Source organism: Pleurodeles waltl, chromosome 1_2 (assembly GCF_031143425.1).
Source record: "Pleurodeles waltl isolate 20211129_DDA chromosome 1_2, aPleWal1.hap1.20221129, whole genome shotgun sequence".
In the NCBI taxonomy this organism is placed as follows: domain Eukaryota; kingdom Metazoa; phylum Chordata; class Amphibia; order Caudata; family Salamandridae; genus Pleurodeles; species Pleurodeles waltl.
The window spans coordinates 714,666,462-714,679,057 of NC_090437.1; the positions used below are offsets into that span (position 1 = coordinate 714,666,462).

The window sequence follows — 12,596 nt, forward strand, 5'->3', positions numbered from 1 at the left end:
AGCAACCTCCACTTCCCCGCTGCCCTCAAGTATGGCTGTTGGCGGCTCTCCGTCGGAATAACGACGGAGAGCAGCCAACAGTCATAATACGCCGAGCGGCAAACCGCCTGTACAGGCGGTCTTCCGCACGGCGGTCCCTCAGCGGTCTTGCAAAAAAGACCGCCGAGGTCGTAAATTACCCCAATAGTTTGGTAGGTGCATTCATACTGGTTATATACCTGTTATGAGCACACTTAAATATGCATTATCCAGTTTATGCGACCAGGGAGTGAATCGTGAGATGTCAACACAGGTGGTATTTTTTTTATTTTTATGGACAAACGTGTTTGATAAATGCAAAAAAAAAACTGCAAAACAGCAAAATCTTATTTTTCCAATGATTCATCGCTTCTGATTAATAACACATAATTGAATAAAGTATGTGGCTGTCAAGCAGGAAGATTGGTAGCCAAGCAGAGGCGAAATCTAATAAGCAACATGGGCTGTCGGCTTTGGGAGTGTCACGCAAGGGGCGCAGACATGAAAGTACACCACGCAAACAGGGCGGGATACGAATGTCCCAGGTACAATACATGTCCTTCACGGTTGGTGCGTAGCAAGGTTAGCCGCATGCATTTAATGTGTGATGTCCCTCCTTGGCTGTCTGCCCGTGCATGGCTTTATCCTGTTTATTGCTGCAGGCACCTCCTGGGATGGGCTGATCGCTGAAAGCATAGCAATACTGACACCGGTGGGGGAAGAAGGGAAAGTCCCGAAATTTGTCTTTGGAAAACTAAAAAAAGTTTAATTTACCACACTGCCAAAATGCCCTCGGCCAATCCTGCGGCACTTTTCCTTACTAGTGAGAGTTCCCTCCACCCAATCAGCCGCCCCGCCCCGTCAAGAGCGTTTATAGAAAAACGCAGAAATCCCATTAATGCAACAGTAAAGCGCAGCCAGCAAGAGGGAAGAATGAAGTCCTCAGTGCTGGATGTGCTGTATTTTCTCATCGAGAAAGTGCTGCTAATTTCCAACTTCAAACTCTTCAGTGTTTCAGAAGATGAAGCGACCCCTGAGTGGCACTATGACATTTCTCTATACAAAAGAGGGGACTTGCTGGAGGTGCCCCGCACCCTCTTCGTCCACTTTGGCATTTACCTGGGGGAAGACCGGGTAGCCCACCTGATGCCGGATATCCTGCCCCTGCTGTCCGAAGACCCAGCCCTGCTGCAGAAGGTGGTGACCAACAAGCGGCTGGTGCTGGGGGTCCTGGCTAAGGCGGCCAGCGTGCGGGTGGACTCGGTGCACGACTTCGCCTACGGGAGCCGCATCCTGGTCAACCACCTGGACCGGAGCTTCCCACAGGGGGCGCTGCCCGGGGAGGAGGTGGCGCGGCGAGCCGAGGAGCTGGTGGGGGGCGTCGAGTACAGCCTGCTGTGGAACAACTGCGAGCACTTTGTGACCCGCTGCAGGTACGGCAGGCCGGCCAGCCTCCAGACCGACAAGGTAACCTTTAAAATGGATTTCCATCAGCATCACCTTTAAACGCTGAGCGTTTCTATGAGATAAAGGGCTGACGCTCAAAATGAAGAATACTTATTTTACAATGCACCTTTTAGCCACTTGTTCAGCTTACGCCACTCTTGTATGGGCAATCAATAGCGTTTATGTGTTTAGAGAAGTGATTGGGAGTGCGCGCAGCCATTAAATCTCGTTCTCAAAACACGCGCGCTCTCATTTTCTGATACTCGCGCACCAGTGCTTAATTTGTAAATACAGAGGTGCCGGTGCCCATAGTCGTTCTCTTAAACATGCGGCTGCTGCAATCAAATGTGTGAACACGGAGTACTGAGGCGCCGTAATGCTGAAGCCATCTCGGGCCTCTTCGATCTATATAAAGCCAATCCCTGCCCCTTCAGCTCACTCTTGCAACTTTCTACTTTCATCCCTTGTGACGCTCTTTCGTTTTCCCCGTCCTCCCCATATGTGTCTTTTGCTCGCAGCAAATGCTTGTGGCAGAAGAGTAAGCCCCGGCCCTCAAAAATAAGTGCCGGTGCTCAACACCGGAAACAACAAGCACAAATTAAGCACTGTCGCGCACACTCTCGCTCTCGGCTTGATATAGGATGGTAATACACGTGTGTCTTTGTGCTGCACACTAAAGATACATATACAATTCCAGAAAGTGACAGCCCCACTTTGTTCAGCTACGACGTCAAAAGTGCCCGGAACTGAGGTACATGGAATAATACTTAAAAAAACACAGAGCAAACACTGTCTTGTCTCGGAGGCTGTGCATGAACAAATAACATCAACCCTGGCTTTTTTATTCTAGCACACTCTGCTTCACATTGTGTGCTTGATAGACTGTGCTGGAGTTAGTATCTCTAAAATATAAATGAGCATAAACTACTAAACCCCACATTTCAGTAGACACTGAAGCTTTCGCAAAATCAGAACATGTACGTCTCGGACATCAGAAGTGCAAGCTCCTCACACGCGCACGACTTTCACAGTACGAGAAACAAGTGTCGTCACCTGGCCCCAAAGCTTTCGAAGTGCACGAGCCAGGGCTGAGACGTAACCGCACCAGAACATACCTGGTGTGTTGCTCTCTGATTATTAGTACAAATTCAATATCGATAGCTGTTTGAAGTGTCGGCTGTTAATAAGGGATGATATGTGGCCTAATGGCTAGAGAGCATCGACCTTGGAACTGAAGATTAGATTCGAATCCCGGCGACGGATCAACATCCTTTGATTCTGCGCAAGTCACTTACTCTCCATGTCTGGTAAACAGTCGTGCCGCGCTCTCTTTGCACCACACACCTAGTTTTAACGAAGCCTTTTAGTTGCAGAACTACCGATACGGTATGCAGAGGCAAAACCATGATTAGTTAAGCTACAGCATCTGATATCAGCATTTGCAAGCCATGGTGCGGATAGCAGTTAAACAAGATTCCCAGTGGTTGCTTCTGCATGTCAGAGGTGGAAAGTTCATCCTGTTATTCTTTTAGGACAGTTAGAGGTCGCCATTATAAATGCAGAGGTTTAATTATCATAATGCAAAAAAAGGATAAAATGCAACAATGCTGTATTGACGTGAGTAGAAAAATATAACTAAACATACACGTGTTGACAAAGTGTGATTGTATAATGTATTCTTTTTAGATATCAAAAGTACCATTTAATGCATACATATGTTCAGATCTTCCCTTTGTTTGGGCCAGGCTAAGTGTTACGAGTTAGAGATTGCTTACATGACAGTGTTAATGAAATAAGCATCATCTTACGTGATTAATAACTACTGTCTAAAGCCTGCACTGCACACTCAAGAAACCATACAAAATGTAAATGAGGGTAACCATGGTTCTACCCACAGTCTTAGAATTGTAAAACATTTACTCCGGGAACTCAAAAACTGCGGGCCAAAGAGTGGCAGAGGAAAGGAGGTGTAGTCATGAGGGCAGGGTCATGAAAAGTGGAGTCTGACTGTCAATTTACATATTTGTTTTTAAAAATAATCTGCTGGAATGAACTTTGCAACAGGGACAAATGTGACAATAAATCTGTTTCAGCTTAATTGGTCACAAAGAGGCTGCATTTAAAATGTCTTACAGGGTTAAGACACCTGCTGCACAGTGCTTGAAATGGAAATACAGAAGTGCAGGTACTCCTTGTTCCAGAGTACTTGTCTGCTGATGAGAAGTGCTGATACCTTTCCAGTAAAACCTTTCGAGCAGCGCTGAGAAGTGCTGGTGCTATCCCTTTCAAATAAAAGACGTGCAGGTACTGAATACCTAATAGGGCCTCCCCATTCAAAGCACTGCTGATGCAGCGATCTTTGTGTGCCCAGCAATTTTCAGGGAATTGTAATAGCAATAAGCTAACTCTGGTGGGTAATGCAGGTCCAGGAGAACTCTGGGCCATATTTATGGCTAAGTTACGCAGCGCAGCAGGTCACCTTGCTGCACTGTGCGGCGTGACAGGGAAAGGGCAGGAATGTGCCGCATTTAAAAGAATACGCCACACTCCTACCTTTGTGCCGGCGCTGGTTCTGTTTTGGCTGCCTAGCGCCAAAGCAGGCACCATTGTACTGTGGTGCGAGGGTGCCTGTTTTGGAAGGGGGGATTGTTTTTGTGCAGGAAGGAACACATTCCTGCACAAAAACAACCCCCTGAGTGCATCATTTTCCTTTTCCTATGTGTGTTGCAGAATGCAGCACACACAGAAAGAGGAAACAACAAGGTGAATAAAGGTATTTCTCCTCGTTACGCCTCACCAGGGAAGGCAGGGGAATAGCATTTTGGCCCTTCCCAGGTCTACCACTTCTTGTAAATCTGGGAATGCGTCAAAAGCCATGGATGTTGCATGGGAACACCCATGCAGCACCCATGGAATGCCTCCTTGGGGCCGAGTAATGCAACACAGCGCTGCATTGCTTTACTACAGATTTTATGAAGCCTCTCAGGGCCATGCAAGGTAGCCTTGTGTGGCTTCATAAATCACATTTTAGACTTGTGTTGCACGGTGCAGGAGTGACGCAATTTTCCTTGTTAATATGCCCCTCTGTGTTTTATCCAGTCACAGTTTTGACTCATAAAGTAGCATAGAGAGTTAATGTGCCTGCTGCAAAGTCTGTCATGTAACATGAAACTCACAGATTTGTATTTTATTTAACTAGGTAAGTGGGTTACTGCTTTTGACACAGAGAGCCTTTTTTAATTCCAGTTCATAAGTGGCAATACTAATGTAGCACAGTGAATTGGGAACTGGCATCAATGAGCTGCATGCAAACTGCAAGTTATCCTTACTTTTTCTCCATTTGCTGTTATTCTAAGTTTGCAAAGAAGGCTAGCTTTGGGTAGTTATAAAGGCTTGTTAGTATAAACGGACCATGCACTTTTAACATATAGGGCTAGATTATGACCTTGGCGGATGGGATACTCCGTCACAAACGTGACAGATATCTGACAGATATCACGTCCACCGTATTACAAGTTCATTACATCCTATGGAACTTGTAAAACGGCAGGCGGGATATCCGTCACGTTTGTGTCAGAGTATCCCATCTGCCAAGGTCGTAATAAGGCCCATAATGTCTATAAGTGTGGACAGTATGTGACTCTTACATCTTATAACCCTCATTGTTTTCAGTAACATTTCCTGTACGTTGATTTAAACACTTGAATAATTTATTTCTATGTTTGTGATGTAAAGCACTCTGACACCCTACACCGGGGTGCGCCAAAGGCAAGTCTGTCTGTGTCTGTCCGTGCCTGGACCGGCCCCAGCGCCACGGACCCTGGTTCTCACCCCATCTGCCGGTTCGAGGCCGGCACTCTACGCACCCTCAACCCGGGAAGATCATCAGCCTGCCACCAAGCCGACCCCAGGAACACCCATGGACCTTTTTGTTGCTGCGCCTGCTCGAGCACCCTCCAAGGACCAAACCATGATCTCGCACCAAGCTCGGACAGCCACCTTGTCAAGCATGAGGTAGAAGTCTGAGACCTCAATTCAACAGCCCCAACGTCGCCTTCTTCACAGAGACTTGGATCACCCCCATCACTCCCCCAGACATCGCAACAGCCATCCCGGACAACTACTAAATCATCCACGAGGACAGAGCCAACCGGCCTGGAGAAGGCATTGACATAATCTACAAGAACAACCTCTGCCTGACTGCCACCGAGTCGCAGTCTCAGTCAACTCACGAGCACCTACATTTCCAGATCCAGACCAACCCTAATATCTCCCTGTGTGGCACCCTCATCGAATATACCAAAACTGGTGGTTTACCCTATAAAGTTCGCACATCCAAAGTATGTGTATAATTCCTTGTCCTATAGAAATGAAGTTGTAAGGTGGGTGCCAAACTGGTTATACACTTAACCGCCAAGGATGTAAATTGTGCTGACTGGAAGGCCAATCAGGACTGGAATAATTATAAAAAAATACTAGGGCACAATGTTCATATAGGTGATACAGTATACATCAAAGTCCAATATGCATTTTTGTGGTTGATTGAGGTTTATTCTTCTCCAGAAACAGTACATTCCAAAATGCAGCCGACATGTGTTTCGTCATCTAGACTTTCTCAAGGCTGCGAAGGTCAAATATGGAAAGAAAAGGATACAATAAGAGCCTAACAGATGGTGACAGGGAAACCTCGTTGTATATTACCAAGTGTTGGGTGAGGAAAGAAGATCTCTTAGGTGGTCATCTCGTCTAGTGAGATGGCCAATATCCCTATTGGATGTGGAGGATAGCGGACAGCTTAAGTACAGGGTGGAAACCAGAGATCGTATGCATGCAGAGCACATGCCTGGTGTCATTGGATCATTAAATGTGCATATGATAGGACCCGTGTGAGATTAAAATTAGTATCTATAATGACACCACGATACCATGTGTAAAAAAACACACTAGACAAGTGAAGAAAGTGACGTACCAAAAATTCTTGACTATAGTATCCATACGTGTTGGGAGGTACATATCCCCCCAATTGGATAAGAGAGACAGCTATAAAATCTTGAAAAATCTGTGTTCTCTATACCAGAATGAATTTTCTGTCTTATTTCAATACAGGTATCTGTAGAGGATGGCCATGATAAGCCAAAAAAGACACTGTAATTAGTAAGTAAAGTGGTCCAAAGAATGTATCAAGACGGTGTTATGGCGATGTAGGGCATAACCTTCATCAGGTAAATTAACAATTATAGAAGGTGGTAAGTATAAGCAAGAATTATTAAGAATACCATATGTAACAAGCCGTGCCATAGAGACGTTATTGCCAAGTAGGTGGTAAGAATAGACAAGATTTGCTAAGATTTCCATATGTGACAAACCGTGCCGTAAAGGCGTTGTTGCCCAAAGTATCATCAAGCCCACCTTGTCGTCAGTATCGTATGCCGTATCATAAGTTTGAGCAAGAGTTCCTAGGATTTCCATAAGTATCTAGCCGTGCCGTAAGAGCATTGTTGCAGAGTAAAAAATACGTCTTGTTACAAGTGAGCGTTCTCTACTAGTGATCACTACCCCCAACAATATACAGCAATTGAGTATGGCAAAAAGTTAATAGAGGGTGAAAAGTGCTGATAAGAGCATAGGTGTAATCATGTTAACCCCGTCCCTCCATCTAGAGTGTCAGTGAGCTCACCTTATCATCACCCTCACCTATAGGCCACCCGGCCCTCGACCCCAGTTCTGCAAAGACATCACCAACCTCGTCACCCCCAAGCGCTCACCTCCTCTGACTACATCCTACTCGGTGACCTCAACTTCCACCTTGATACCCACAATGACCCTAGCACCTCAAACCTCCTGGACAACCTCACAACTCTTGGCCTCAAACAACTCATCAACATCCCCACCCACAGAGCCGGACAAATTCTCGACCCTGTTTTATCATTAGGGGGCAGCATCACCATCTTCCACACCTCTAAACACCATTGGACTGACCACAAGTGCATCCACTTTACCTACACGCCACTACACCCCCTATTCCACCAGCAGGCGCTGGGGCAAAGTCACAGAAGCACAGCTCAACAACACTCTCAACCACTCCCTCTCACTGGATGCAGCAGACACAAATAAAGCCATAAGCAACCTACACCACTTGTTCTCAACCTGCGCCGGCATCGTAGCTCCCCTAAGGAAAACAGCAGGCAATCGACAGAGCAAAATACCCAAGTGGTTTACGACAGACCCACAGGAATCCAAGTGCTCCTGTAGATGACTGGAATGTAAATGGAGGATCAGCAAATCAACGGAAGACCGCACAGCCTACCAAAATGCAGTCACCACGCACCACCAGAACATTAGAGCTGCCAAAAAAGCCACCTTTCAAGCATGCCTAAAAATTAGCACTCAGAACAGCAAAGAGCTCTTTGCCATTGTCAAAAAGTTAATGTACCTCGGGACAGACACCTCATCCATCCCTCGTCACCTTCTTTCACCGTAAGATCCAGGACGTCTACAAAGACTTCAGGAGCCAAATCCCACTAGCACCGCTCACCATCACGGACCTAGCACCTCACCCGATACTGAACTCCTGGACCTCCATCACCATAGAGGACATCGAAAGACTGATGAAATCCATCCACTGTGGAGCACTCTCGGATCCATGCCCTCATCACATCCTCAACCTGGCCAGCGCTGCCGAACCATCAACCGATCCTTCAAAACCTCCATATTCCCCTCAGACTGGAAAAATCAGCCCGCAACTCAAGAAACCCAGGACGGACCCTAGGGAGCTGAAGAACTACAGACCCATCTCTCTGCTCCCTGTTGCAGCCAAGGTAACGGAGAAAGCCGCCAACCAGCAACTCACAGAATTCCTTGAGACACACTGTATCCTAGACCCATCCCAATCCGGATTCAGAAGCAACCACAGCACTGAAACCGAACTCTTAGCAGCCACCGCCAACATATGCATCATACTGACCCGCGAAGGCATGGCCACACTCATCCTTCTCGACCTCTCCGCCATGTTTGACACCATCTCCCACTCCACCCTCTGACAGACTGCATGACGCTGGCATCCGAGACAAAGCCCTGGACTGGATCATGTCAGAACCTAAAGACACTTGTGCAGAGTGCCCCAAGGATCTTCACTCAGCCCGACGCTTTTCAACGACTACATGGCCCCGCTTGCAAAGATCACCAAATAACATGAGCTAAACATAGTCTCCTACGCTGACAACACCCAACTGATCCTCTCCCTGCCTGAGGACTCTGCTCAAGCCAAGAGGGATTTCCACAACAGGATGAGAGCAGTCGCCGCCTGGATGGAGGCCAGCTGCCTCAAGCTCAACTCAGAAAAGACAGAGATCCTCGCAATCAGCTCCACCCCTTCTTCCTGGAACGACTCCTGGTGGCCCACCGCGTTGGGTAACACCCCCGCAACAACTGAGCATGCGTGCAACCTGGGCATCACCATGAACTCCTCTCTATCAATGACCCACCAAGTCAACGCTGTCTCTTTGTCATGCTTCCACACCCTCCGACTCCTGCGGAAGATTTTCAAATGGATTCCCCCCGACACGAGGAAGACAGTCACCCATGCACTCATCACCAGCAAACTGAACTACGGCAACGCACTCTATGCCAGCATCACCAAGAAACTCCAGTCAAGACTACAAAGATTCCAGAATGCAGCAGCCAGACTCTTCATTGACATCCGACACAGCTGCATCTCCTCCCACCTTAGAGACCTACTCTGACTCTCAGTCAACAAGCGCATCACATACAAACTCCTGATCCACACCTTTAAGGCACTGCACAACATAGGACTGGCATACCTCAACCACTGCCTCACCTTCTACATAACCAACAGACATCTCTGTTACTCCCAGCTTGCTCTTGCAGTCGTCCCCAAGATCCAGAAAAGCACAGCAGGAGGAAGATCCTTCTCCTACCTAGCAGCCCAGACATGGAACGCACTACCTCTCAAACTCAGCTAGACCACATTACTGATCATATCACGAAGGACCACAAGACCTGGCTGTTCGACTGAGCAGCACGCCAACATACTGCGCCTTGAGACCCTATGGGTGATTAGCCACGCTCTACAAATCCATGATTGATTGATTGACACTGGGATGAGTGGCTCAATTGGTTTTTTAAAATAACAAGTAAATTAGTGTCATTTAATGAATTTGTCCAATTGCTTATACACACAGATACAACTGTCATTCTAGCAGTGCTTGCATGTTCTTTACATAGCTGGGCTGAAAAAAGTAAAAAACCTGCATCCAAATCAAAGTTTCTCTAAAGTACTCGTGAAATGATAATCTGTGTACCTTTGTTTCCTTCCGTTGCATAGGCTTTTAATGGCTCTGAGCCAGGATGATACTTAGACAATAGAACGGCCGATGGCCCTTTAAATCAGACCTTTGTTTTAGGCCCAGCTGGAAGTATTATAAGAAAGCCCTCTTGCACGTTGCTGTTGCTGCTCTGAACAGAAAGCAGACAATGTGCATGTGGCTGCTGAATGGTGTCCTGATGTCAGAAAATTACACCAGCATATTTCATTGGGTCAGCTGGATCCGCGATCTGTCTGAGAAACAGCTGCTAGAACTAGGATCCAACGGGTTCGCCCACATTTCCTGCACTGGTTCTACCATCACTTTGTGACTGCACAGCTATCTGCGCCTAATGCATGCAAAGGTAGAGGTGAGAAAAATAATTATTTATGGATCAAATCTGTTTATTGGCATTTAAACATGAAGAACAATACAAAGCACTGTAATGATTCCAATCATTTCCATAATGACATGTCCCGTAACCCTGAGCATGCAGGTATCGTCACACAGCCTTCCCAATCTTCAAATTAGGGGGACATCTCCCAAACCTCGTATGGCTCATATCAGCCTCAAGGCCGGGGGGCACTCAAAACCGGATCTCACAGTGCTCACACTCAAACGAACATGAAGAAGAAAAGAAAAAAAAACAAGAACATTCGTGCTTCTTCGCCTACATGCTCTGCCTCCCTCTTACTTGAACGCTTCACCGCTCCAATTGTATGGTCATCTCCGCCACCCTCACAGCCCCAACCCTTGTCATCCTACTAAACCTCTCGGGTCAACCCTAACACTCTTAGGTATGATGGGCACGTCAGCTCGGTAAATTCTGTAGACAGAATCTGAAGGAAAGGTCTCCACAACACACAGATGTCGCCTACTCTCTGCTTGGATGCCAAAGTCAGTTTTTCCATCGCCAAAATAAACAATAATTTCTGGAGCCAGGACCCATACGTTGGCAACCTAACTGTCCCCCATAGGGCAAGAATTGTCTGCAGGGCAGCATTAAGAGCCAGTGCCATCTGTCGTCCCTTCAACGAGCGAAGGGGAAACGTAATAGGGTTGGGTAGGCCCAGCAAGACATATGAGGGGAATCTTGGGATCTCTGTTTGAAACACCTTATCAATGTCATCTAATATACTCGTCCAATATCGCTGTAGTTTGGGGCAATGCCAACGAAGATGTACCAACGTGCCTGTGTTACCCCACCCCCTCCAGCAAAGGCCAGACTTAGCCGGGTCCCATGCATTTATTCTTGCTGGAGTAAGGTACCTGTAGGAAGTTATCTTGTAGGCCGTCTCTGTCCCTATGGCACTGTGGGCCGTATGATAAGTTCTGTAATAGATATTGTCCCATTCCTCCTCCGTGAACTCTCTCTCCAGCTCTTTCTCCCGCCTCCGTTGACCCCTCATCCTAGGCGGTCGCCCCCCACCCTGCAGGAACCGATAAAGCTCCGATATCACTCGTTTATCATCCTTCTTTGTGAATATCCACCTCTCAAACGGGGTTAGTGGTCTATCTATCAAAGCCCTATTCGCAGGCACATGGGCCCAATGTCGTACTTGATAATGCAATAGTCTATCTGCCTCAGAAAACTGATACGTCTCCTGTATCTGATCAAAAGGGATCACTCCATTCTCGTCAAAGAGACTCCCCACCCTCTTACAGCCACCATCATACCATCGTCGGAAGCTCTCTACCTGTAGGCCTGGTGGGAAGTCTGGGTTCTCACCGATTGGTGACATAGGGGATGGGAACGTTGTGAGCCCCTGACGACTCGCCACCGCATCCCACACACGCATCGTCACACCCGTGATCGGGGAGGAATACAGCCCGCGCGCCCTGTGCCGTCGTCGGAGCCAGGGCTCCTTCCAGATATGAGACCCCGCCACCGCCTGGTCCATAAAACACCAGTGTTTCTCAGAATGCGGCCTGCTCCACTCCTAAAAGAAAGCACAGCTGGACTGCCTGAAAATACCATAACTGACAGGGAACAGCCAATCCGCCCTCCCCCCTAGGGCGGCTCAGAACGCTCCGCGGGATCCGCGCCGGCCGACCATCCAAAATAAATTTCAAAATCTCGGCCTGTAGGGTCGATATCGTGCGAGGTGGGGGAGTCAGAGGGAGTGCCTGAAAGACGTAGAGTATGCACGGAAGCACCGTCATTTTCACCGCCGCAACCCTGCCAAGCCAAGAGAGGTTATGCTTCCCCCAGCTCCCAAGGTCTCGCAGAACCTCCCGAGTTAAAGTAGCATAGTGCACGCTCGCCGCCATTACCGCCGAGGTCGCCAGATCAATACCCAAATAGGGTACCTGCGATGTCGACCATATAAAGGGGTATCGGGCCCTCAGACCTTCTGCATGGTCAGGAGAGATGGACAGGCCAAGGACCTGCAACTTCTGCATATTCATACGGAATCCAGAGACCTGCCCAAACTCCTCCAGAGCCACCATCAGAGCCGGAAGCGAGACCATGGGCTCCGCGAGGGTGAGGATCACATCATCCGCATAGAGACTAATAAGGTGATGTTCGCCCCCAAATTTGACGCAATTGACTAGGGGATTATCACGGAGGCGCTGCACAAAGGGTTCCATATACAACGCAAATAGCAACGGGGAGATCGGACATCCCTGTCGTGTTCCGGGTCCAACCGAGAATGGCAAGGACAGGGTTCCATTGACTCGTACCGCAGCCTTGGGCGAACGATAGATGCACTGGATCCAGGTCCTGAACCCCGGGCCCAACCCATAGCACTCCAACACTTGAAAGAGATAGGGCTCTATCAAACGCCTTCTCCACATCGATAGACA

The 12,596-nt window shown here is 47.9% G+C and overlaps 1 protein-coding gene across 1 annotated transcript in view; it reads left to right on the top strand.

Moving 5' to 3' along the window:
* Positions 1-839: 839 nt before the first annotated feature.
* LOC138303657 (lecithin retinol acyltransferase-like) overlaps positions 840-12,596 on the top strand; it is a 66,261-nt gene continuing 54,504 nt past the window's right edge. Inside the window, exon 1 of the mRNA XM_069242964.1 lies at positions 840-1,485. Within this exon, the coding sequence (XP_069099065.1) occupies positions 952-1,485 (534 nt within the window). The 5' untranslated portion in view covers positions 840-951. The remainder of the gene's footprint in view (positions 1,486-12,596) is intronic.